General features: G+C 42.7%; 2 protein-coding genes across 8 annotated transcripts in view; both read right to left on the bottom strand.

Moving 5' to 3' along the window:
* Positions 1 to 8822, bottom strand: part of LOC109875224 (microtubule-associated protein 4-like) — a 75473-nt gene extending 66651 nt beyond the window's left edge. The window contains exon 1 of one of the 7 annotated variants that reach the window (XM_031810261.1): positions 8630 to 8822. The gene's annotated coding sequence lies outside the window, so the exon portion shown is untranslated. The remainder of the gene's footprint in view (positions 1 to 8629) is intronic. The other 6 variants (XM_031810262.1, XM_031810259.1, XM_031810260.1 and 3 more) reach the window with 6 other exon arrangements.
* Positions 8823 to 10124: 1302 nt separating this feature from the next.
* LOC109874708 (potassium voltage-gated channel subfamily H member 6) overlaps positions 10125 to 27497 on the bottom strand; it is a 71810-nt gene continuing 54437 nt past the window's right edge. Inside the window, exons 8-17 of the mRNA XM_020466732.2 lie at positions 17392 to 17811; positions 16747 to 17143; positions 16206 to 16405; positions 15792 to 16044; positions 14761 to 14954; positions 14494 to 14599; positions 13968 to 14243; positions 13043 to 13232; positions 12526 to 12721; positions 10125 to 11639 (exon numbers count right to left, since the gene is read on the bottom strand). Coding sequence (XP_020322321.1) covers positions 11265 to 11639; positions 12526 to 12721; positions 13043 to 13232; positions 13968 to 14243; positions 14494 to 14599; positions 14761 to 14954; positions 15792 to 16044; positions 16206 to 16405; positions 16747 to 17143; positions 17392 to 17811 — 2607 coding nt within the window. The 3' untranslated portion in view covers positions 10125 to 11264. The remainder of the gene's footprint in view (positions 11640 to 12525; positions 12722 to 13042; positions 13233 to 13967; positions 14244 to 14493; positions 14600 to 14760; positions 14955 to 15791; positions 16045 to 16205; positions 16406 to 16746; positions 17144 to 17391; positions 17812 to 27497) is intronic.

Below are 27497 nucleotides of genomic sequence, written 5' to 3'. Positions count from 1 at the left end.
AGAATAACAACCTATCACTCAACGTAATCAAGACAAAGGAGATGATTGTGGACTACAGGAAAAGGAAGACAGAGAACACCCCATTCTCATCGACTGGGCTGTAGTGGAGCAAGTTGAGAGCTTAAAGTTCCTTGGTGTCCACATCACCAACAAACTAGAATGGTCCAAACACACAAAAACGGTCGTAAAGAGGGCACAACAAAACCTATTCCCCCTCAGGAGATTGAAAAGATTTGGCATGGATCCTCAGATCCTCAAAAGGTTCTACAACTGAAACATCGAGAGCATCCTGACTGGTTGCATCACTGCCTGTTACGGCAACTGCTCGGCCTCTGACGGAAATGCACTACAGAGGGTAGTGCGTACGGCCCAGTGCATCACTGGGGCTAAGATGCCTGCCATCCAGGACCTCTACACCAGGCGGTGTTAGAGGAAGGCCCCAAAAAATTGTCAAAGACCACAGCCACCCCAGTCATAGACTATTCTCTCTGCTACCGCATGGCAAGCGGTACCGGAGCGCCAAGTCTAGGACCAAAAGGTTTCTCAACAGATTTTACCCCCAAGCCATAAGACTTCTGAACAGGTAATCAAATGGCTACCCGGACTATTTGCATTGTGTCCCGACACCTCCCACCCACCAACCCCCGCTACTGCTACTTTCTGTTTATCGTCTATGCATAGTCACTTTAACTATACCTGCATGTACATATTACCTCAATTAGCCCGACTAACCGGTGCCCCCGCCCATTGACTCTGTAACGGTACCACCTGTATATAGCCTCGCTACTGTTATTTTCACTGTCATTTTACTGTTTTCTTTTATATTTCTTTACTTATCTATTTTTTTTACCTAATACACATTTTTTTTAACTTAAATTGCACTGTTGGTTAGGGCTTGTAAGTAAGAGTTTCACTGTAAGGTCTACTATACCTGTTGTATTCGGCGCTCGTGACAAATAAACTTTGATTAGATTTGATGTAGAGCTTCCCAGTTGAGTGCAACTTTGAGTGCAATTTCCTATTTAACATAAAGGAGCATAATTCAGCTTTATGCTCAGATTGAGTGTAAAAGCCTGAGAGACCCAGCTGTTTCTGCTGCATGGGGATTAGTGCTAGCTAGAGTCAACCCTAGTCCCCACTTCCACATACAGCCAGGCCCTGTTATATTATATTCACTAAATCCCCCCTCTGTCTGTCACGCAATCATCCCAAAAACCACAGCAGGTTTACTGTAACACACAGCATTGCCTAACACACTGACAGTACAGAGTAACACACAAAGTGGGCCTAGGCCAGCAGCTTGGCAGGGGATCCCCGGCTTTATCCTACCATCCAAAACAACAGCATTGCCATATTGTATTTCCCCCATATAACCGTAAAATGCATATTGATCCAGTAGTTCACACAGCAATAGAAGTACTGTACTCACCCACTTTCAGTCACTATATTGACAGATACTGTACGTATCAGCTAACCTCTTAACTGCCAACACTAGATGACTAACATAACTACACCCACCTACAGACCTTTGATCCACTGCACTAGGTTCGTTCACAGGTGTTTCCACACTGATTTGAGTTGAAGAAGTTATTACAGTAGTATGAGTCACCTGATTAAAGTACTATTGGCCATTCAGCATTAGTTATGTCTACATCACAGGAGGATGGTGGCACCTTAATTGGGCAGGACGGGCGTGTGGTTATGGCTGTAGAGGAATTAGTGGAATGGTATCAAATACATCAAACACATGGTTTGATGCCATTCCAATCGCTCTGTTCCAGCAATTATTATGAGCTGTCCTCCCCTCAGCAGCCCCCAATGGTCTACATCTATACATCTACATTATAAAAACTGAAACTGAACCGAAACAGCACTAATCACTCAGTACTAAGTGGTAGCCATGATTTATATAGGGGAAACACTGCAGACTCAGTGGACCATAACAGTGGACCATAACAGTGATATATATCATCAGTGACAGAGCACAGAGTGAAAGATCACTAGTCACTATCTCTCTGGCCAAATGGCCTTTTTAATATAAGTTTCCACCTTTTGTTTTACCTTGTGGGTTATTTAAACAGCAATTAATCTCTATAATTGCTGTGCTGTTATTTTAAAACTGGGATATGTCACTTTTTAGGGACCTGACCAAATTCACATAAAAATGTGAGTTATGGATCTGTCATTCTCGTTGAAAGCAAGTCTAAGAAGCAGTAGATATTTTCTATGTGCTCTATTTCTATGGTTCCTGTTCCTAAATTTAGTTTTTGCATCTTTTACTCTCGGTTTTGTACACCAGCTTCAAACAGCTGAAAATACAATATTTTTGGTTATGGAAAATATATATCACAGCGGTTTAGATGGTACAATGATTCTCTACACTATACTTGCTTGTATTGTCACATAAACGGACATTTTAGCAACCAGGAAATGGTGGAGCGATTTCCGCATTGTGCATCTTTAAGTGAGGGGGCTAGCTCTCTGACCCAACAGGCAGTTTAATGTCAGGGCATAAACAGTAGTCAGCCAGTTATGGTTAATCTATCTCTTACAGTGCCTTGCGAAAGTATTCGGCCCCCTTGAACTTTGCGACCTTTTGCCACATTTCAGGCTTCAAACATAAAGATATAAAACTGTATTTTTTTGTGAAGAATCAACAACAAGTGGGACACAATCATGAAGTGGAACGACATTTATTGGATATTTCAAACTTTTTTAACAAATCAAAAACTGAAAAATTGGGCGTGCAAAATTATTCAGCCCCTTTACTTTCAGTGCAGCAAACTCTCTCCAGAAGTTCAGTGAGGATCTCTGAATGATCCAATGTTGACCTAAATGACTAATGATGATAAATACAATCAGCAGGGTTTCCCAAACCCGGTCCTGGGGCCCCTCTGGGTGCACCTTTTGGTTTTTGCCCTAGCACAACACAGCTGATTCAAATAAACAACTCATCATCAATATTTTATTACTTTAATCAGCTGTTTAGTGCTAGGGCAAAAACCAAAATGTGCACCCAGGGGGCCCCATAACAGAGTTTGGGAAACCATGCCTTAATGTGTTAAAAGCGTTGCCAGGTCTCCTAGTGTTCGTCATGTGTCTGCGTTTTTATGTCTCTCTCATGCATGATGGGCACCAGCTCTGGTTCCTGCTGATATAATGCTTTGTCACCCTGTTTCGTCCTCTCAGGGGAGACACACACAGTCCCTGAAAACAGTCACTCAGTCACTCAGTCAGAGCACAGTGGTGAGGTCTGTATTTACCACCAGTTTGTGAACACTCATCTAAATCGAAATGGTTGTGAGGAGTGTGTGTGACAGCCACCTGACTGTGCATTGTCCCTGACCTTGTGGTTACTGACCTGGTCCTTCATGCATAGTGATGGATTTTACTTTCTCATTCACACTCACATGTTCCTCTTGGCAATTACCAGTCCTAGTCTAGCTTTCACGTTAAAAACTCACAATCATGTTAGATTCATAACACTCATCATGACAAGAAGGTACAGCATTTCAAAATGTATTGCAATGTTACAACTCCTCTATTCTTCACTGTGACACGACTGTTAAACAGCCACCACTAACATTGAGTGGCTGCTGCCAACATATTGACTCATCTCTAGCCACTTTAATAATTACAATTTGGATGTAATAAATGTATCACTAGTCACTTTAAACTATGCCACTTTATATAATGTTTACATACTCTACACTACTCATTTCATATGTATATACTGTACTCTATACCATCTACTGCATCTTGCTTATGCCATAAAATTTGATTTGATTTGAGTAACAAGTGTGTAATCCACCTAACTAAACAAGTCCTTGACATCAGTCATCTAGGAAATATTTCTCCAAAGAACCTGTCTTCAGACTGAGCCATTGTGACATCCAATGGGGATGACATCACATTCTACTAATTTGGATTCTTCTCAAAGGCCCTGGCTCCCAGCCCTCCTCATACTGCACCCTCACATTGCCTCTAATGTTAAGCTCTCTGGTGTTGGGAGGCCAAGGCCACTGTGAAAGAGGAGGGCTGGTGTTCTCCTGGATCACAGTGGACAGCATCTCACAGTGGAGATGATGAGGATGGTTTATGACAGGAAAGCTAGACATCACAACAGATCAGCAGACCTTGACCTGACACCAAGACCATGCAGCGGACAAGGAAACCGCACGCCATGGCATACTGAGCTTCCCCCCACAACAAACATAGTGTCACTTGGGATTTACCTCACTGTGCTCCCACAATGGGGGATTGTTTTACTGAAAATAGAAAGTTCCATCCCTTTCATGCAAAGCCAACTTCAATATCACTATCACTACTTCAATATGATTTTCCCTGTACCACACATCTCTACTCATAGTACCATAGCAATCTGTAAAGAATGACTGACTGGCAGTTATTTGCCTCTGCATTGCTTGTGAACCTTGATGGACAAACACTGCTGTGTTGTCCAAGTCCCTCTGGCTCGGTCTCCCGTAATCTGTGGAGGATTGCATTATAATCCCACCATTCCAGACGACTGAGAGAGAGAGATTTTCTTGTATGGCATACATTAGGCCAGGGATGGGCAACTGGCGGTCCGCGGGCCACATGGCCCCCCTTTTAAAGGCCCTCTGATTAATTTCCCCTGCAAAAATGTGGTTGTATTTCTGCAGTTTTACTCTTGTTATGTCAGTCACTGATAGTCAGTCAATTACCCATGTCAGCTAAAAAGTTTTATATCTCTAAATTAGTTTAGTGGCCAGCTATCTTAACTTGTTATTTTGGCTGGTGGGCCCCCATTGATGTTGTTAGTTAGTCTCACTGAGATCTCATATTAAAAACTACAAACATTTCTCTTCACCCTATGGCAAAATGTGTAGAATTGCAAGAAATCTGCTGAAAAACAGCACATTTTCCAATCTAACACATGGCAAAAATGAGTACAATTGCATGAAATGTATTATAAAATTGCTAAATCTTCTCTCCGCCCCATGGCTAATGTTTAGAATTTCACAAAAAAAGTCCATATTGTCTGTCTATCAAGGCCTATTTATCTACAGTATATACATTGAAAACTGCTGTTCACAAATGCTCTCCATCCAACCTCACTGAGCTCGAGCTGTTTTGCAAGGAGGAATGGGAAAAAATGTCAGTCTCTCGATGTGCAAAACTGATAGAGACATACCCCAAGCGACTTACAGCTGTAATTGCAGCAAAAGGTGGCGCTACAAAGTATTAACATAAGGGGGCTGAATAATTTTGCACGCCCAAATTTTCAGTTTTTGATTGTTAAAAAAGTTTGAAATATCCAATAAATGTCGTTCCACTTCATGATTGTGTCCCACTTGTTGTTGATTCTTCACAAAAAAATACAGTTTTATATCTTTATGTTTGAAGCCTGAAATGTGGCAAAAGGTTGCAAAGTTCAAGGGGGCCGAATACTTTCGCAAGGCACTGTATCTAACAATGTGTATTTGTCTGTCTGTCAGTCTAAATAATCCTTGTTGTGTGACATGACTAGTTTTTTTTTACCACTAGCGCTGGCTGTCGGCTACACAGCTGATTACAGACTCATTTTCAGTTGGGTATTTTTTCCAATTCAATTAACTAGGCTACTTTTAAACTTGCTAGTCAGAAAAAAGTCTGCCGAGCCCTCTCCCAATAGAATAAACAACATGCATCTTCTAGAGATCTACCGATAGGGCCGGCGCTTGTCAATCACAAACTGAGCGATGACAGGGAAACACTGCTGGTTTGACAGTCTGCTGTCTGTCCCACCGGTACAAGAGTGTGCAAATTTGTCATCAAGGCAAAGGGTGACTACTTTGAAGGGCCTAAAATCTAAATTGTTATGTTTATCACTTTTTGGGTTACTACATGGTTCATGTGTGTTTTTTCATAGTTTTGATGTCTTCCCTATTATTCTACAATGTAGAAAATAGTAAAAAATAAAGAAAAACCCTTGAATGAGTAAGTGTGTCCAAACTTTTGACTTGTACTGTATATCCTTGTCATTCATAAACATACAATGTAGTTATATGTCCATGGTATCGCATCGGGTCAAGTAAACTAAATATCTCTTTTTTTTATATTTGTTGAACCTTTATTCAACTAGGCAAGTCAGTTAAGAACAAATTCTTATTTACAATAACGGCCTACCAAAAGGCCTCCTGCGGGAAAGCATCTTCGACAGAGGGGATCAAGCTGATTTTATACCATTTTACAGAGAACAGTTCATGAAGGAAGGCTTTCTCAAAGTGTTTTAGCAAGCGTTTATGACAAATCAGGACAGGTCGTTTTACTGAGCAGCCATTACGAACACAGGCTGTAAAACAGTGATCACTAAGGTCATTACAGAAAACACCAGACTGATACCTATCAGGATAATTTGTGAGGATAACAAATACGCCAGACAGTGACATTGAATGGTTACTTCGGGATTTCGGCAATCTACTTCCCCAGAGTCAGATGAACTCATGGATACAATTTGTATGTCTCTGCAACAAGTACTAAGAAGTTAGAGGTAGTTTTAGTGGCATGCTAGCCGTTACCAAAGACTTCCAATCTTGCGCTAATGCTAGTTAGCAATTGTGCTAATGCTAATTAGAAACTTCCTTCAAACTGCACGCAGACATAAAAATGGTATCCACAAGTTCATCTGACTCCAGGGAAGTAGATAACGGGCTTCCAGAAGTAACCCTTTAAAGTGAGTGACTCGTCAGTAGCCTACCAAACCACATTGGTAAGAGAGCCGTTCATTTGGCTCCCTCATTTGCATACTGGTAGGCTCTTTGGCAATAATCTGCAGATAAATAATGAAAACATTCCATAAAGATGGTGAATCCTCCTCACTAACAATAGGTACGCTAGAGGAGAGAAAGGGGGGGGGGGGAATTGTGTGGTATTTGTGTTCTCAGTAGAGATGAGCCTTCCAGTGAGCAAAATTACGTTGACATCAGTTCTGAATGAAAGTTGAAAAGACGTCTTTTCCGGACATTGAAAATACGTATTTTCACGAACGTTGAAAATACATATTTTATGGAAGTTGAAAATACATATTTTGAAAATACGTATTTTCCGGGCGTTTAAAATGCGTATTTTCCAGGCGTTGAAAATGCATATTTTCCAGACGCTGAAAACGCATATTTTCTAGATGTTAAAAATACATATTTTACAGACGTTGAAAATACATATTTTATGGACAGTTTTTTTGTAATTGTTCTATGGCCAGATTTCAAACATACATACATATACATACAGATATCCACATATCAATGAAGTAAGCATTATATTCATAATAATAATAATTAGCATTATAATTAATATAGGAAAATGGAGCAAACTGAAGATTGCAGTAGGCCATGGAATATGTATTATTCCTACCATATATATCACAAGCACTTTTGTTAGCTCTTTCAAAAGCCTAGGCAGTGATCTAAGTTCAGACCAACAGAAAAAAAACAGAACACTTCAACTACAATAACATTATCAGTAACAATTACAGAAAAGTTTTTCTTGCTATGGCTGTGGTATAGTATGTGGTTGTTTATGTACCATAAGTTGAATGCACTGTGTAAGTCACTCTGAACAAGAGTAACTGCTAAAAGCCAAAAATGTAAATGTCAAAAGAAGCATGCATAAAGCACACAAGCACTAGTACCCGCATTCTACACGTACATTGTAATATTGTTGTATGGTACTATTATAAATTTTGTAATGTAGATATGTAGTGGTGTAATAATGTTAGAGGACATATTGTTTTATCTTTTGTTTTATATGTAATGTAAGTGCCTTAATGTTTTTGGACCCCGGGAAAAGTAGCTGCTGCCTTGGCATCAGCAAATGGGGATCCCTAATAAATACAAAAACAAAAGGCGCTTGCAAAGCATGCTGGGTATTATCCTAATGAGCTCCTTCTCCAAACAAGACCAAACTTGGTCAGGACTGGACCAAATCTGAACCAATGTTTGGGCCAAATCAAGTCCGCTGTGTGGACCAAGGTAGGTCCGGACAGGACCAAATCTGAACCAATCATACACGTCTATGTTCGCGTCCAAAATCAAGGCCAAGGCGGACGGACCAAATTTCTACGTCTTTTCAATGCCAATGGACTTCGGAGTCGGACGGTGCTCACTGGGATTGTAGCGTTGCACTCTTTATGCATCTATGGGTGTTATCTTGATGATTTATAATGTCGAAGCTGTATAATATCACATTTATGTAACGACGACCAATGTTTGCTCTGTTGGAGTGGACCCATCTGTGATGCGGTGGACACCTGTCCACAGTCAGCATCCCTTAACTCAACTGCGGCAACATAACAAAGAAAATTATCTGCATTGGTCGTGGTGAGAGTGAATCAAACACGCCCACTGTGGATATGTAAACAACATCAATTTGGGTACAGAATGTGATAGTGTATGAACAATAAATATCGCACATTACATTCATGGTCAACCAGACTAGGACTGCGTCTACTCTGCATATTGTGAGATTCTTGCTCCGTAAAAAACGTGTAACCATTCATCAATAATTACTACATCTCTGAGGCAAAGAAAAATACACAAATACTTCCACCCAGACAATCACCTGAGCTGCAGTGTTCCCGTCAATTGTAATTATTCATAATTTTACTTACCCTATGTTTTCTCTTTTTTTTTATCCGTTTGTTAATTGTTGTCGTGAATGTCGCTGATCGAAGTCTGTTCTACCTTCTCGTACAGAGCACTTCACTGACAGCAGAAAATCAGCCCGCCTACATCACCAAGCTCAGCCTATCACAGTCGAGAAATGCTGCCGTGTTTCGTTTGATTCTCTATTTTTGACGCAGAGATTGTCAGAGCGGCACATAATTCCCACACCGTTTCTGTGTAGATGCCGCCCACATATGTTGAAGGACAACTCAGCCGATGGGATTGTACAAAATTAACTATCATCCATTTCTCCATTCTTGAGACGAAATGTGGCCAATCATTTACAGTAGACAACAGTTCTATATACTGTATGGGCACAATGCGCACTGATTGGCAATATGGATGGAGGCAGTTCACAATGCCGGACACACAAGAGCAACGGGGGCGTGGCACTTTGCAGCTCATCTCGCTTTCAAATCTATGCAGGGATATTTTACATTCTGTAGTTTCTCTGTTCATCCTCACAATGGAAACACAGCCTGGCCTGTCTCACTCAGCTCATTATTATGACATCTAATTGGTGTTACAGGCTCATGTGTAACTTTAGCCTACTCTACTCAGGGATTAATGGTCTGCTGCTTTATCCTTGGGCATAGTGCCCTGACCTCAAAGACACGAATAAAAACCTGTCTCTCCCAGTTGAGGTAAACCAAGTCAGACCAAACAGGTGTTACATCTAAGACCATGACTACCGCCATCCATTCAGATTCACTTGCTGTGCTGTAATGTTGTGCTTTCTATAAAATTAAGAGATTACGGTCTCATTTGATTTGGTAAATATATAATCCCTAGCAAAAAAATAAATATTTAACCTTTATTTAACCAGGTAGGCCAGTTGAGAACAAGTTCTCATTTACAACTGCGACCTGGTCAAGATAAAGCAAAGCAGTGTGACACAAACACAGAGTTACACATGGGATAAACAAATTAACCCAGTGTTGGACCAGTCCAATCTAAAGGACCTTTCCTCTATAGGCAAACTGTTGCTGTTTATTCATAGGCCTATTCTGGTCACCCTCTGACTGGTTTTAGGGTTAGGACTATATGATTAATGCACTATGATCTAATACCTCTGTCTTTAAATCGCTTTATCAAATAAGGCTGGTGGTCAGAGATAAATGAGGACAGGGTCATTGTAATAGCTGGAATGGAATGATAAATATATCTTACCTCTGAGATTTCAAAGGGGAATCTCAGGACATGATAGTGACCAGACGTTTTATGAGGCACTGTAGATTTGCACAGGCCTGAGATCCAGATCAGTATAGTGCTTTTATTTGAAGTATATACATGTCATGAATTAATATATTCCCACTAAAAGTGAGATTACTCATGTTTAGTAAAATGCACGTGAACAAACATGCAATAAGACATGTGCATTGGCCTGTTCAATTGACCATGTTTGAATGGTTTCAAGGTATGACCATACACAAAACAATGCATTTCTTGGTCATCTTTTTATTCATGAGTAGTATCCAACTGTTCATTATCAAATATACATCAAGCTACACAGTAACTCTATTCAACTGAGTCAATAAATACTGTACCCTGACCCAAACAATAATAGTTCAGATTTTTTACAATATATCCCTACATAACAAGCTACTTTTCCTGCAGTAATCTATTTCCCAGAACTGGACAGTAACACACTATAACAGTATAGGTAGGCTAATGGTACTATTCAGGATGACAATTAAGCAATAATCCATAATTTGTTCTTTGAATGATTTCTTGGAAATATATTTTATCTAAATATTTTATCAAACAAGAGATACAACCTAAACTAAAATGTTCTAACACATACAGGTCCTGCTCTAAAATATGTAAACATTGTCATTACACATTGGAGTTGCTTGTTACAGTAACTGAGTAGTCGGTCTTCTGCAGTCAGAGAGAGGAGGAGAATTGAGGCCCAGGTGATACACTTGCATCGTGGAATATTGCTGTGGTCTGACAGATACTACATTCAGTTGATTAGGTCATAATTCTGTGATCCTCTGCTGGCCTAGGATTGGATATTATGTTACTCAGCACGCACGCCATCTCATTCAACATCTAGACTAACTAGATGAGAGGATACCACACAATGATAACAAAACAGAAATGTTTTACAGTTTACATATTGCTTGCTAATTCAGTTCAGTAATTTAAGAATTAGATATGGATCCCAGAATTCATTTCTGTTACCCATTGAGCCAGACAGACGTTAGAGCAACATCAGTAGACTAATGAAAATTAGCAGCAGCTCTCCCATCACAACTCCATGAGACAGAACAGAGTTCTGTTAGTCAGCTAACACTTAACCCATACATGGTGACAACAAGGACATATACAGCAGAGACAGATATTGACTAACAAGGACAAATATGTTTCCATTAGAATACTGCAAATGGTAGCATAAATCTGTGAAAAGTGATGCTTTGAGGACTTCTATGACCAGAAAATAATTTTATCCACACATAGGACATTTTATTTCACGGGCAGAGAGGGAAACAGTATGGATATGTTTTTGTTTGAGTACCTCTTACGACTCTATGTCCATAAGCAGGGAGATAGTGTTACACATACACTGTTTGGCCCCTAACTCCCAGGGTCAGAACTGTATCTGTGTGCCGTAGTCCAGGGGCTCTCCAGGTCCAGAGCTGTGCGTTTCCCTGGCAGCGAGAGCCTCCTTCGGCCCTCTGAGGGGTCTGACTGGGCCAATCCTGTCCCTGGCGCTGAGAAGTTCCCATGGTTGACCAGGATTAAGGGCTCAGTATCTGTATGGATGGACAAGCCCAGGGCTCGATGCTCTGGGTGGATGCTGTTGCCAAGAGGCAGAGTCTTGGGGAGAGGGTCTAAGACTGGGGTTGGATCCAGGACTCGGGTTGGCTCCAGAAGACACAGCTCCACTGCACTGTGGAGAGACTCACAGGACTTGGAAAGGCTGTAGTCAAAATCTGTTTGGATCAAGAACTGAGGTGGAGAACAAGAGAGAGGTGAGAAGAATCAGATCTACAGTACACGACTGCAGAATAACTTCTGTAAACGTCAAAGTGGGATTATTGGTTGATATACAGTAGGCTAGACAAGACACACTGAGCAGTTGTTTCCTATGGATCCAGACTAGTGATGATGGTCCTAACAAACTGATCACCTACATCCAGAAGGGGTTAGACCAGACAGATCCTTGGGCTTAGTGGATTTCCACTCAACATTCAAATGCTACAGTATTGGCATCTTTAACCCAATGCTTTCACAAAAAAAAACAGTTCTGTCCAACCAATGCTATCACAGTGATGACACGACCTCAACTACACTTTGTGACCTTACTATCTACAAAGGTCAGTAAATCAACTGCCCTAAATCAATTACCAGGTTAAATCTACACTGAACAAAAATATAAATGCAACAATTTCAAAGATTTTACTGAGTTACAGTTCATAAGTAAATCAGTCAATTGAAATAAAATTAGGCCCAAATCTATGGAGTACACGACTGGGCATTGATGCAGCTATGGGTGAGCATAGGCCCACCCACTTGGCAGCCTGGCCCACCCACTTGGCAGCCAGGCACACACACTGGGGAGCCAGGCCCAGCCAATTAGAACAAGTTTTTCCTCACAAAAGGCCTTTATTACCGACAGAAATACACCCTTTGAAAGAAATACGCTTTTTATGCATATGTAAAATGTTTGGGAGTTTTTATTTCAACTCGTGAAACAAGGTAACAACACTTTACACGTTGCATTTATATTTTTGTTCGGTATAAATACAAACATTTGGAAGATGTGTCCATCAGTCAAGAAGCACCTTTGCTTGGATGGTGTGCCCTGTTGCAATATGTGGTACACATACAGTACCTGTGAGAGGGAGGCCAGGGTCTCTGAGTCCAGCGGTGAGACGGGCTGCACCAGCCTCTCTGCAGGCCTCAGGGTGAGGGAGGGGGACGGTTCAGGGGGAGAGGACACTGTGCTGTAGGCCGGGGGCACCAGCACCATCTGTCTCTGGAGCAGCTGCATTATGGCCCCGATGTCTGTGGACATCCGTGACTCCATCCTGAGTGATCACAGTAGAATAGTAAAGACTACAACCACAGTTAAAGTAGCATAGGTCACAACAGTAAATGGTTATTTGGGTCATCTCAATATCCCGCAGTTAAAGGGAGACAGCCCCCCAACACCAAAGGTTCGGCAAGTCATTGGTTGCAACCCAAATGGAATCCCTATTCCCTACATACTGTAGGGCTCTGGTCAAATCACTGCACTATGGGCCCTGGTCAAAAGTAGTGAACTATATATGGAGTAGTGTGCCATTTGGGATACATCCAAGAATACACAACCCAAGGGTTCACACAACATTGACCAAACATTCTCCGACCTGTTGAGCTGTCTCTGCAGCAGTTCCAGCCTGTTCTCCAGCTCGCTGCGCTGCCGTCGGCTGATGTTGCTCAGGACAGTGTGGAGAGGGGGAGTGGAGGGCAGGCAGTGGCAGGTCACCTCTTGATACTGCTGCTGTTCTTGGCTCTCCCCCCAGAAACTGAAGATGTTGGAGACGCCTGAGAAAGCCCCTGATACAGGGGAGAACAAGGGAGGTTAGACAGACAGCTAGTCCAACTCATATAGCATCTATCAGAAACATACAGTATACTATACTGTTACGTTCCCACAAGAAACTCAGTCGCTCACAACAAAGGGAACTAAACAAAGAAAAATCACTTTAACAGCTAAAACGAAACAGGTGGGGTTCTAGGAGGGGTTCTGAAAGACACTCATGGGGGTGTCCACTGAAAGGTGACTAGCAACAACAGCTGGAACCTAAAAGACACCCACCATGAGCGGCCACTAAATTTGCCCAAGAAGAGGCAAACAAAATAAAAACCCACACCAAAATGAAAGACAGGAAGCAAACAGACATGGTGGAGCAAAACAAAAACAGGGAAGATCAGATAAAGGATTGTTTGTCTAGACCTGAAATAGGTAGTGCCAACTAAATGTGTTGTCTCTCAAGACAACTGGAGCACTGAGCCAGCCACTCTTAAATAGCATCCCTCTAACGAGATGACCAAACAGCACACGTGTAATACAGACTGACTAACGAGGTGACACCAATCGATGCGCCCCACATTCTAACGTCCAACCTTGAAATATTACATGTAAAAACCAAAGCCCGTAACAGCACTGACATGAATAGCAGCATGCTCTGCTATTATTGTGGTGCAACAAATTGAGAAAAATAACACCACTTAGATCTACCACAGTGACAAAGTTTTTTTTTAAATAGTGCTGATGGAGACATGGTCTACCTGAGAGAGGATTGCAGGTATTGCCAGTCTTCTGGTTCATCTCATCCTCCACCGCACTGCTGATGTTGGTGGTCTGGCCATGGGGGATCACGACTAGTGAAGTTGGTTGTACAGGGCTGGTTAACACTGACTCCTCATCTTCACTGGAGTAGAAAGGAGAATAGGCTGAGCTCATCAGGCCCTGAGACTCTGTGTTCTGCCCATCTCCCTGTGCTCTGGAGCTCTGGCCTCTGGCCCTGCGGACATGTCTCTGGGATGGATTGGTTTCCTCTGCCTCTGTGAGGAGAGGCATAGAATGCAGAAATAGGGTTTGTCCTTCTGACCAGGGCCCATAGGGTAATACACTATACAGGGAATAGGGTGCACTTTGTAACGCACATATAGAGTGGATAGAACAGACTCGTCTAATTGAAGCAAGTGTGATTAATGCAAATTGAACGGGTTTACTAAAATCAAACTGAAATACACATAATTATCTAATCTAGCCGTGTGCTACCCAGAGTACTTGACTAACAGGGTACCACACCTCTGTCCGAGCTGCAACTGAGGGACAGTTTTTGTCTGTGAATACGACGGCTGACTCCACAATGATCAGAGTCCTCACTGCTCATTGAACCAGCTACCGTGGCAACCTGAAAAAATATTAAAGTGAGAAGTTATAGAATGATTCATGGAGTCAAATAACTTAAATTCAAACAATCAAACTCTAAGATAAGAGACAGTAAATTCCCCTGAATGACATGTTTCTAGCAAGGCATTAGAGACAAAATTCTGTAACAAAAAGCCAACTCACATCCCGGAGGTTGAACGTGATCTCCAGGTTCCCCCAGAAGTAGTCAGAGAACTCGGGATACATATCTAGCACCTCCAGCATGTCCTCCCTGTGGATCTTATGGAGGTCACAGTAGGTCAGAGCCCTCACGTCTGCATTGCACTTCCCTGGACAGGCATACAGGTTAATGGGCTCTCCAAAGATGTCATTCTTACCTGCAGGGGGAAAGGAGAGATTGTTTACTGGATGCACAGGAGAAGGTACATTGATGATAGCATATTTATGGATACAAAATGGGCACATTATGTGCTTCTGATATTGTGGATATTCAGAGACAATGTGTTAATAATTCATATCTAATGTACTTTTTCTGTGTTCGTTTATAGAGATTTACAAGGTTACTGAGTGAATGTGCTCTCACATATTCTTGTAACTAACCCATAGCAACCACCAGGTGAGGCTGTTCGACTAAACATTGTGGAGGGCTATGAGGGCATATCTCAAGGAGTGGAGGAGATGAGAGAGACTGTGATAAAAGCCTCTGCATCAATATATCAAATAAAATAAAAAATGATTTGTCACATGCGCCGAATACAGTGAAATGCTTACTTACAAGCCCTTAACCAAGCCTAGTGATTAGAGTGTTGGACTAGTAACCGGAAGGTTGCAAGTTCAAACCTCCGAGCTTACAAGGTACAAATCTGTCGTTCTGCCCCTGAACAGGCAGTTAACCCACTGTTCCTAGGCAGTCATTGAAAATAAGAATTTGTTCTTAACTGACTTGCCTAGTTAAATAAAGGTCAAATCAAAAAAAATGCTTTTAGAAGTTAAGGTAAATAAGTGTTAAGTAAAAAATTGAAAATAAATAACGTAAGTAACAAATAATGAAACAGCAGTAGTAAAATAACAATAGAAATAGAAATAGAAATAGAAATATGTACAAGTATATATATATATACGGTACAGGTTGAAAGCCACTGCAAGCCAAGTCAATTAAAATCAAGTAAATCTTTATTGTGCCATATGGAAATGCAGTTGAGATGATATCCTACCCAGGATGGCCACCACCACATCCCCTCTCAGGATCTCTATGGAGCCACGGGAAATGAAGTAGAGGGCTGAGATGACATCACCGGCATGGACCAGGGTGTCGCCTGGCGGGGCATGGGTGGTCTTAAACCTCATGGCCAGGGCCCGCAGGCAGCCCTTAGTGGAGCCTTTGAAGGCCTTACAGTTCTGCAGCAGGGTGCGGTTGAGGTGCAGGCAGATATCAGCCTGTAAGCACTCTGGGAAGCCCTTCAGCACCTGGACAACATAGAGGAGCGGAGACACATCAGCTAGTTTGTCTTTGTGTCTTTGTGCCTTTTTACTACTTAAATGTGTCCATTTCGCCACAAATTTCAACCAAAACAAGTAGCAGTGTGTGTGTGTGTGCATGTGTTCGCACAAGTGTGTTTATGACTCACCGCATTCATATCAATGCCGTTAGTGTAGGACCAGGCATGTTGGAAGTACTCCTCCAGCCGCTGCCTCAGTGGGTTGGGGATCTGGTGGAAGCGGATGAACTCTCGAACCCGCAGCATCTGGGTATGGTAGCGAGCCGTGCCGGAGTACAGCCGCTGGATGATGGCTGACACATTACCAAAAATGCTGGCATACATGAGAGCTGTAGGCACACAGAGAGAATAGAGAGGACTGAGCATATTACCCCAAAAATAAGCATGTCAAATTATAATGCTAGAAAAACATGAAGATTTTGTGCCTGTAATCAAAATGTAGTGTTTTATATTATTAAATACGATACAATAAAATGTACATAATCTTCCCTGGGGAAGAATTGCCTTGGACAGTAAACACGAGATGTGGCTGTCCAATAGGTCCAATACACATAATACTTACATTCCCCATCCATGTGATGTACAATTTCCAATCATGTGTTAACAGTAACATAGCATGTGTATTAAGCAATATTTATTTGTGTATTGAGGGCTTATAATTGGGACTTACAGCCGATGAGCATTACACAGATAGAGAAGATCTTCTCAGAGTTGGTATTAGGGGAGATGTTCCCGAAGCCCACGCTGGTCAAACTACTGAAGGTAAAGTAGAGTGCTGTGACATATTTGTCCCTGATGGAGGGACCTGACCCTGGTACAGTCTGATTGTAGGGCTTTCCGAGCTGGTCCCCCAGAGAGTCCAACCAGCCAATCCGGGCCGCTCCTGCACGCTCCACGTTACCAATTGCGTACCAGATGCAGGCCAGCCAATGAGCGATAAGGGCAAAGGTGCACATGAGGAGGAAGAGGACGGCCGCTCCGTACTCAGAGTATCTGTCCAGCTTCCGAGCTACACGCACCAATCGCAGTAGCCGAGCAGTCTTTAACAGGCCAATCAGGGTTGTTGTCTTAAAGGGTACAGGTAAGAAATATGTTCAACACAGGTCATTCACACATGCAGAACACCTAGCCATACAACCAAGCTCTTTTGATTATAATCACTATGTGTCAGTTTACTTAGGAAAGAAGAAAGAAATTGTTTGTTTTTTACAGGAAAATATTGCACAGGCTCTTAAAACAGACGCTCGTAGCAGCACTTTGGTACAACAATGATATTTTTAGGGCATTAAAAACCCCTCCACCCAGGTCTCCTCACCTCTTCTCCAGAGCGGTATATGAGCAGGTCAAAGGGGATAGCCGCCACCATGTCTATGAGGAACCAGCCTTTGAAGTAGTGCACGGCAATCCGCTGCGACTGGCTGACCACCTCGTCGTTGGTGTTTACGTATGTCGTCCTGAAGTTGATGACGATGTCAACGATGAACATGATGTCCACGATGAGGTCCACCACGTTCAGTGGAGAGCAGTAACCACAGGTCTGCATGGCTGCCTCCTCCTGGTCACTGAGGAGAAAGGCCGCGGAGTAGGGTGTGAAGATGGCTGTGTAGATGACCAGGAGCAGGATGACCCAGTCCCACACTGCCTTGAAGGGGCTGTAGTGCAGGATGGTCCATTTATGGATACGGGGGGTCTGGAGCTTGTACTCTGGTAGGACATCTGGGCCTAGTGAGAGGACCTTGGGAAGGAGAGAGAGGAGATGTGTAATGAAACTGAAGATCGAAAGGTGAAATTCTTTTGAATTTGATGACCAAGAGAGGAACCTGTCCTCTAAAAAGGGTGTGAATGTCATTATTTGTTTCATTTTGGACAATTTGAACTTGTTTTTCAAATTTAAGGCCCACATGAGATGAATGTCGTATGAATAGGAAGGGAGCCCCCATACATAAACAGTAGATGATTGAGAGTAGCTATTAGGCTAATGGAACTAATGAAAAACTGTATGAAAACTAAATTCCAACAATTTGGTCATGGTCTGGTAGGATCTAATTTTCATATGATTGATTGTGGCCATTTTAGACTAAACTTCCTGAATGTGTTTGAGTAGGAATACAGCATGTTGTGTATGTGGGACTGAGAAAGTCAGTTTCTTGTGTAGTATGGTTTATAAATCACTCTTGTTACATATTGAAATCAAGATGAGAGAGTGTCCGACCTGTGAGTGTAAGAACCGACGCTGGAGATGAGAAGCAGGTACGGGGAGTGGAACATTTAATATAAGAGAGACATGGAACAAGACAGAACCAGTGTCAGAAACAGGTAACAAAATGACATATGAACATTAATGAGGAAGTGGGGAATAGAGCTGGGGGACAGAGAGATATAGGGAAGGAAATAACACAGGTGATTGAGTCCAGGTGAGTCCAAATGATCGCTGATGCACGAAGGAAAGAGGTGTGTGTAATGATGGTGACAGGAGTGCGTAAGGCAGGGCAACCTGGCACCCTCAAGCGCCAGGGGGGAAGAGCGGGAGCAGGCATGACAGTGAGGGCCCTAGTCAGTGTGTAACCAGTGACTGGTGAAGAGGAGCAGGTGGCTCCAGCCTTTAGGCCACTTCACCAAAGAGAATATGACAGACGAAATCTAAGAACTGTACAATCAAGTTTCTTATAAATATCAAACCTCCTGCTTGCACCAAAATATGAATGGAAAGAAATGACTAAGATATGCCTACATCCTCTGCTACTCCATGTGTTCTTACGTTCAATTTTTTTTTGTTCTTGTATCTTCAGCTAAAGCATCTTGAATCACGTGACCGGCATTAGCCCTATGATTTGTGTCTCGTCTCCTTGTGTGATGTCAAAAGCAGGTATAGAAAATCACATAGTACTCGCCTGTCCAACACACAACACAGTGTACAGTACAGTGCATTCCTGTCTGGGAAAAATTAAACAGTGAGACAGTCAGAAAGTGCTTAATACTTCCAATCAAACCCCTGCTGTTCTGTTGTTCCTCTCACCAAACTCTCTCCGGCCTCTCAATCACCCATCAACACCGAATCAGAACTCACTCAAGTATAGCTGATGGTTGGCCCTGTCTGGGAAACTGCTGGCCAAAACTAATGATTCCACTGTCTATTACAGAACTGTAAATCTGTCAAGGTCCTAACGGCCAAGTGTATTATTCCCCATGATAGAAAGTGATTTGAATCATTCCTTTAAAGTCTATTAATCCACTGTAGGCCTACAGACTGCTTCACACATAGTGTACACATGCAAAAAGACTCTGAAAGCCTGAAACATGCAAACATGATTAACTTACATTATCTTTAGATATTTCTCCTGCTCATTACGTATCAGTCGGAATAAGAAATTACAGCACATCTGGAACAGGCAACAGCAGCACTAAGGCTCTTGCTATCGACAACCCAGTTGAGAAGTAAGACCATTTTTTATTATTGTTTCTATTTATGTATCTGGGCTATGATGTATCCTTTCATGACTGGGAGTGTGATTTACAGGAATATGGGTAACTTTTAGGTCACCAAAGTGATGTCCATGTTAAATATCAGTTGTGAGAAAAAAGCTAATTCTACAGGATTTTCATAAAACATTGATATGTTAATATACTGATATTTGATCAGTTCTATTTTCACTCCAGTGTCCCCCTAGCCTAAACCATAGGGCTTACCCTGTCTCCCTCATTTCACAGCCTCCCAACCTGCCACAAACTCCCTCTCTCTAACCTCCTCCCCACCTCCCTTCACCTCTCTGCCCTTTCTGAGAGTCGTGGACTATTTCCGTCCAATAGGCCAGGTGTGGGAGAACCAGCAGGAGGAAGAGTAAAGCAAAGAAACTTGTTCAGCAGCTTCAAGACCAGAGTAGGCAGTCATTTCCCCTCGTTCCCCTCAAAGGAACCCCTCACACCAGCAAACATTGTCAGAGACATCAGGCCACGGGACAGGCAGCAACAAGGCTCCCCGACCTCAGCCCAGCACCAAACCTGTATCCCTCCCGAGGACACTGATGTGATCCTCTCTTCCAGAAGTGTCACCGTTAACAAATATCCAGGTACCTGGTGGCAGGTCTCCCTGAGATGTTTTCTTTAGTTCCACCACCATCAGCTCTCTTCAGATCTCTGGTTACTCTCTGATGTCTTGGTGTTCAGCTGAAATCAGCTCTCCCTTCTTGTGCATAGTTAGAAAATTCTACTTTGTACTCCAAGGAGGACAAACGCTCCTGGGATCCTCCAGGGAATTTTGCAATTGGGACAATTGATTTGTTACGGGTCGTGTTCACTAGCACATGGTAAATTGCAGCGCGCCACTTAGGCTGCCCAGAGTGGCTCGCTCGTGGGCGTGCTGGCAGCATATGGTAGCATATAGCAGCACGTTCGATTGTGTGTCAAGAATTCAGCATAACAAGTTTGTATGAAGGTCTGGTTATTAAATGGGTAATGAGTAATTGTCATGGTTCCACTTGTCACCAAAGGGCGGCAGAGATCGTCCTAGAGACATTAACGCCACTCAGGCGTGTCCTATTTACTCATTATGATTTCCCTGTTAAAAAAGGAGTCTTTTCTGTCATCCTTTGCAGAAGCTTGATACAAACTACTGTGTGTGTGATCGTTTCCTGAGTGAGGTTTCCAGACTTAATGGTTGTTGTTGGTCTAGTGTACTGTGATCCTGTGGCTACGGTTTCTCAGTAAAGTGTTTAACCTTAACCACTGATTCCTCATCTGGTCTCTTCTCTGCACCTGGGTCCAACCTCATCACGTCACAGCAAGCTTTTGCCTTAAGATGGACCCAGCAGAGATCACCCAGATCAAGAATGTTGTAACCCACCAAGAAGCACTATTGGTGCGGCAGCAAGAACAACTCTCCCAAATATCAGAGATCCTCCGGGCACTTACCGACTCCCTCCAACCACAGTCCAACCTAAACCCAGGAGGAGTAAATGCCCAAGTCTCATCGCCCAGTGCTACAGGTGTCTCCATAATTCCTCCAGGGAACCTGCACCAGGAACCCAAGATCCCAGGCCCCAAGCGGTATGACGGCCACCAGGGAAGTTGCAAGGGCTTCCTCACTCCGTGTTCTCTGGTGTTCGAGCTACAGTCCTCATTCCACACCGATTGGGCCATGATCGCCTATATCATCTCTCTACCCTCAGGCAAGGCCCTGGCGCGGGCAACGTCAGTGTGGAAACAGTAGCCACTATCCTGCAGCTCATTATTAGCCTTCACTGCGACAAGTCTTCGACCACCCAGGCGGTGGACGAGAAGTGGCCAGCCGACTGTTCAATATCCGCCAAGTGGCCAGACCACTCTCGATGCACCAGGGTTTGTGTAACTTCATAAAGGATGAACTGGGAGAGGACCGCGAGTCCCTTATAATGCTGGCAATCAGGATCAACAACTGCCTCCAAGAACGCACGAGACAGCGCTTTTTTGACACCACTCCAGTATCCTGGTTTCCTGAACACCCCAAGCCCCGCAAACCCAGCATTGAGGAGCCCATGCAGCTGGGACGCACACGTCTGAGCCCACAGGAGGGTGAAAGGTGGTCTCAGCCATCTCCGTACTACATGCCCAGAGCTGACGGGAATTGCCAGGGCTTGCCAGGACAAGGGGAGACCATGACGGGCTGTGCAGTTGACCCCCGGCTACCAAGTCACCGTCTGTCACTACCCGCAAACCTCCACTGGGACAACCATCAGCACGAGATTCAAGCCTTTGTGGACTCCGGGGCCTCAGATGATTTATTTGATCAAGACTTCACCAGAGAATTACAAATCCCCTGCGTGAAATGTCCTATCCCTCTGCAGATTCAAGCCCTCGATGGATGCCCCCTTGGCTCCAGCCAGGTGGAATATCAGACCAAACCCATTCTACTGCAGGTTGGGGTTCGCCACAGAACTCCTATCTAGCTCCAACCCTCCCCGGGACCATCTTTACTCACTCTTGACACGTCAAGCTGCAGTCATGGACAATTACACTACCATTCAAAAGTTTGGGGTCACTTAGAAATGTCCTTGTTTTTGAAAGAAAAGTACATTTTTTCTCCATTAAAATAACAGAAAATTGATCAGAAAATTGATCAGAAATACAGTGTAGACATTGTAAATTACTATTGTAACTGGACTATGTAAATGACTATTGTAGCTAACGTTGTGTTAGCTAATCCAAGTTTAGCATTTTAAAAGGCTAATTGATCATTAAAGAACCCTTTTGCAATTATGTTAACACAGCTGAAAACTGTTGTGCTGATAAAATAAGCAATACAGCTGGCATTCTTTAGACCAGTTGAGTATCTGGAGCATCAGCATTTGTGGGTTCGATTACAGGCTCAAAATGGCCAGAAACAAAGAACTTTCTTCTGAAACTCATCAGTCTATTCTTCTGAGAAATGAAAGCTATCCCATGCGAGAAATTGTCAAGAAACTGAAGATCTGGTACAACGCTGTGTACTACTCCCTTCACAGAACAGTGCAAGGGCGTGATGTCTGTACAAAAACAAAACAGGATTATTTAAGACACCCATATTGTAGAACACCCTATAACCCACACCTACACACTCATGTATCAATCTGATTGATGGATTGTGTTGTGCAGTAAGCAGGTGCAGGTGTATAATGGTGGCTCCTTCAAAGAATAGGCAAGAAGGCCAACCATGGAGAATAGTAAGACACTTCATTATTTCTTTAACTACGCTATATTGTTTGTCCTCATGTGTCTGCATCTTTTTCGGCATAAAGTACTCTGCAGCCACTTAGTGTGGACACCAGGTGAGGCCACACACAGATTCCTGTTGAACACTCAGATGTATTTATAAAGTCCTTCTTACATCAGCTGATATCTCAAATTGCTGTACAGAAACCCAGCCTAAAACCCCAAACAGCAAGTAATGCAGGTGTAGAAGCATGGTGGCTCGGAAAAACTCTCTCGAAAGGCTATAACCTAGGAAGAAACCTAGAGCGGAACCAGGCTATGAGGGGTTGCCAGTCCTCTTCTGGCTGTGCCGGGTGGAGATTATAACAGAACATGGCCAAGATGTTCAAACGTTCATAGATGACCAACAGGATCAAATAATAATAATCACAGTGATTGTTGAGGGTGCAACAGGTAAGCACCTCAGGAGTAAATGTCAGTTGGCTTTTCGTAGTCAACACTGTCTCTTTAACTACCTTATTTTCTCAATAAATTTCTAAATTTTCTCCTTCACTTCATCCCTCTCTCTCCTTCTCCCTAAATCCTCTCGGTTATATCAGCTGTATTGGTGAACCCCTCCCGCATCTGAACTGGCTACATAGAGGGTACAGCATGATCAGAGGTGAGAGGTCGCTTGGCCTGGTCAACAGGAAGTATTATTAAAAATGCTTTACATTGAATTACAGCTAGAGATGTAGTAGTCCCAGAGTTAATGATCCAAGGTCAGTTTTGCATTTCACCTCCTGATGATTATGATGACTGAGTGTTAAAATAAAATAAAAAACAAGGCTTAAACATGCTACATCTGTCTCTCGTCTGCAGGTATGTTTTGATGTGAGAGAGGATGCCAACCCCCAGTCCCCTCATCGCCACCTCACCCGCTCTTAAGGTAACTTTTGGGCTAACTGGGAGCCCAAGGCTGGTTAGGAGACACCACTAGAAACACTATGTAATTGTGATGAACTGAGAGAATATTAGGGTAGCACAGTGATTCATTAATGTGCTGCCTTCCCTGCTGCTCTGTTCTTACCACTTTCCCTTTCTGTCTTTTACACCTCTCGCCACCATTTGATGACATAGTATTTCATCAAATGTGACATAATTTCAACCAGTAGAGAATGTGAAATACTTAATTGAAAGAAGTTCATTATCCAAGAGTTATAAATACATAATACATATATTATAAATACAAGTTCAATCTGTACTTCAATGCACATCTGAATGCACAAGAGGTGGCGAGGGGTGTAAAAGACAGAAAGGGAAAGTGGTAAGAACAGAAGGGAATATCTGTGTTTATCAGATCAATGCAGAGGAAGGAAATTAGATATTGAGATGAACCGGTTTTACATGATGTATAGGAAGTGATGTTTAAAAAAAAAATCTATATATGAATTACAAATCTTTTTAACCTTTATTTAACTAGGCAAGTCAGTTAAGAACAAATTCTTATTTACAATGACAGCCTAGCAGGGAACAGTGGGTTAACTACCTTGTTCAGGGGCAGAACAACAGATTTTTAACTTGTCAGCTCAGGGATTCGATCCAGCAACCTTTCGGTTACAGGACCAACGCTCTAACCACTAGGCTACCTGCCGTCTATTGCATAGTTACAATGTGTAACCATTGATGTCCTAGGACCAAGATTGGTAAACTGTTGAAGTGTATAATTGTAATACATACATGCAGACACAGCATCATTCAAATACTGGAATGTGATACTCCTGGTATTGGATATGACTGAAACATTATCTCAAAGACATTCATACCTAAACTGCACATTTTATTTGCCAAGGTAAAGTACATGATCAGTGAATATAAACTCAGCAGGCGGCAGTGTAGCCTAGTGGTTAGAGCATTGGACTAGTAACCGAAAGGTTGCAAGTTCAAATCCCCAAGCTGACAAGGTACAAAATCTGTCGTTCTGCCATTGAACAGGCAGTTAACCCACTGTTCCTAGGCCATCATTGAAAATAAGAATTTGTTCTTAACTGACTTGCCTAGTAAAATAAACTAAAACAATTTATTTTTATTTTCAGCAAACTTAACATGTGTAAATATTTGTATGAACATAACAAGATTCAACAACTGAGACATAAACTGAACAAGTTCCACAGACATGTGACTAACAGAAATTGAATAATCTGTCCCTGAACAATGTCAAAAGTAACAGTCAGTATCTGGTGTGGCCACCAGCTGCATTAAGTACTGTTGTTCATCTTCTCCTCATGGACTGCACCAGATGTGCCAGTTCTTGCTGTGACATGTTACCCCACTCTTCCACCAAGGCACCTGCAAGTTCCCGGACATTTCTGCGTGGGAAACGCCCTAGAACTCACCCTCCGATCCAACAGGTCCCAGACATGCTCAATGGGATTGAGATTCGGGCTCTTCGCTGACCATGGCAGAACACTGACATTCCTGTCTTACAAGAAATCACGCACAGAACGAGCAGTATGGCTGGTGGCATTGTAAAGCTGGAGGGTCATGTCAGGATGAGCCTGCAGGAAAGCTACCACATGAACTTTATGACAAAGAAATATGCATAATAGTTTGTCTCTACATTAACTAACATATTCCTCTCAACTGTATATTTTTTGCATGACTCGCTATGATGTTATAATCAAATACATTTGCTTTCACCCTAGTATTTTTGCCAGCCATTTTTGCTGAAGAACGTCTTCAGTCTTAGGTCGCATAGAGTCAAATTCATAATGGTAACCTGTCGCTGCTGGTGATTTGCATAAAGTTGAGAAAAGTTTCACTTTTTCACCGTCTCCCACACCATCTTCACGCCGCCCAAAGGTCCCTCTCCGCTTCTCACCTCTTTCCTTCCATTGAAACTGAATGGGAAGCAGTGTTTCAATGCACAGCACTGCTTGCTAGTGAACACGGGGTATTAGTAAACTACAGGGAGCCCAGTAAGTGCACAGGTGTGTTTCTTATGTTAGGTCTAGATACGGTCGGATGCAGAATGGAAAAGGTAGGACCCCTTCTGCCTCTAAAAGAGAACTGTGGAGAGAGAGGGGGCAAAAAAGAGCGATCAAGAGAGAGAGAGAGTGAGGGAGAGAGATAGAGAGAAGGAGAAAGAAAAAGAGAGAGAGAGTGTGCCGGGGCTCACCTTCTAAAAGAAAAACAACAGGCTGAGGTGAACATGATATGATACAGAGGAATGGAACACAGCCGCAAGTGACGCCATAAGTGTCATGTGGAAAAGGAATGAGGGACCAAGAGAAAGCGAATAGAGGAGAAGTAGAGCATGATGTCAGAGCAAATCATATCACGTTTTATTGGTCACATACACATATTTTGCAGATGCTATTGCAGGTGTAGTGAAATGCTTGTGTTCCCAGCTCCAACAGTGCAGTAGTATCTAACAATTCACAACAATATACACAAATCTAAAAGTAAAATTATGAAATTAAGAAATATATTAATATTAGGACGTGCAATGTCGGAGTGGCATTGACTAAAATACAGTAGAATATAATACAGTATGTACATATGAGATGAGTAAATCAGTACGTAACCATTATTAAAGTGACTAGTGTTCCATTATTAAAGTGACCAGTGATTCCATGTCTAAGTATATAGGGCAGTAACTCGGGTGGTAGCCAGCTAGTTATGGCTATTTAACAGTCTGATGGCCTGGAGATTGATGCTGTCTCTCGATACCAACTTTGATGCAGCAGAGGAGCAAATAACATACTCTCATTTCTGGGTATTTATTGGGGCAGAAACTATTATCCCTCAGCTCATTACATCTGTCCAGGGATACTGCTAAGTACTCTGCACAGCTGGAACTAATGTGGGTACAAGTTATGCTGTCAGGCAAATGACATGGGACCCAAATAAGCCTGTTACTAAGGCTACTGCTACTACTGTATTACTAACCCTTGGTACTGTGCTACAGCATTGGAGTATTGAAGTATTGTTACTACAGCCTATTATATTATTGATAGCCTGGTCCCAGATCTGTTTGTGCTTTTGTCAACTCCATTGGCAATTCCATAAGCAGTTGACAAGAGAGCAGAAACAGAGGGCCACCCTGCCTAATTTAAATACAATATACTACTGCAATGACAGTTGTAAACTACACCTGTACTTCTTGCTGTTGTCTTACTAATCAAATCAAACTTTATTTGCTACATCCGCTGAAAACAACAAGTGTAGACTTTACCGTGAAATGCTTACTTACAAGCCCATAACCAACAGTGCAGTTCAAGAAGAAGAAAATATTTACCAAGTAGGCTAAAATAAAAAGTAATAATAAAAAGTAACACAATAAGAATAACGAGGCTATATACAGGGGGCACCGGTACCGAGTCAGTGTGCAGTGGAACAGGCTAGTTGAGGTAATCTGTACACGTAGGTGGGGGTGAAGTGACTATGCATAGGTAACAAACAAACAGCGAGCAGCAGTAGTTTACGGTCTAATGGCTTGGGGGTAGAAGCTGTAGAGGAGCCTTTTGGTCCTAGACTTGGCATTCCAGTACAGCTTGCTGTGCGCTAGCAGAGAAAAAATTCTATAACTTGGGTGACTGGAGTCTGACAATTTTATGGGCTTTCCTCTGACACTGCCTATTACATAGGTCCTGGATGGCAGAAAGCTTGGCCCCAGTGATGTACTGGGCCGTTCGCACTACCCTCTGTAGCGCCTTACGGTCAGATGCCGAGCAGTTACCATACCAGGCGGTGATGCAACATGTCAGGATGCTCTCG

Source organism: Oncorhynchus kisutch, linkage group LG30 (genome assembly GCF_002021735.2).
Source record: "Oncorhynchus kisutch isolate 150728-3 linkage group LG30, Okis_V2, whole genome shotgun sequence".
NCBI classification, from domain to species: Eukaryota; Metazoa; Chordata; class Actinopteri; order Salmoniformes; family Salmonidae; genus Oncorhynchus; species Oncorhynchus kisutch.
The sequence above is the reverse complement of the archived record's forward strand: the minus strand, read 5'-3'. Positions and strand labels throughout refer to the sequence as shown.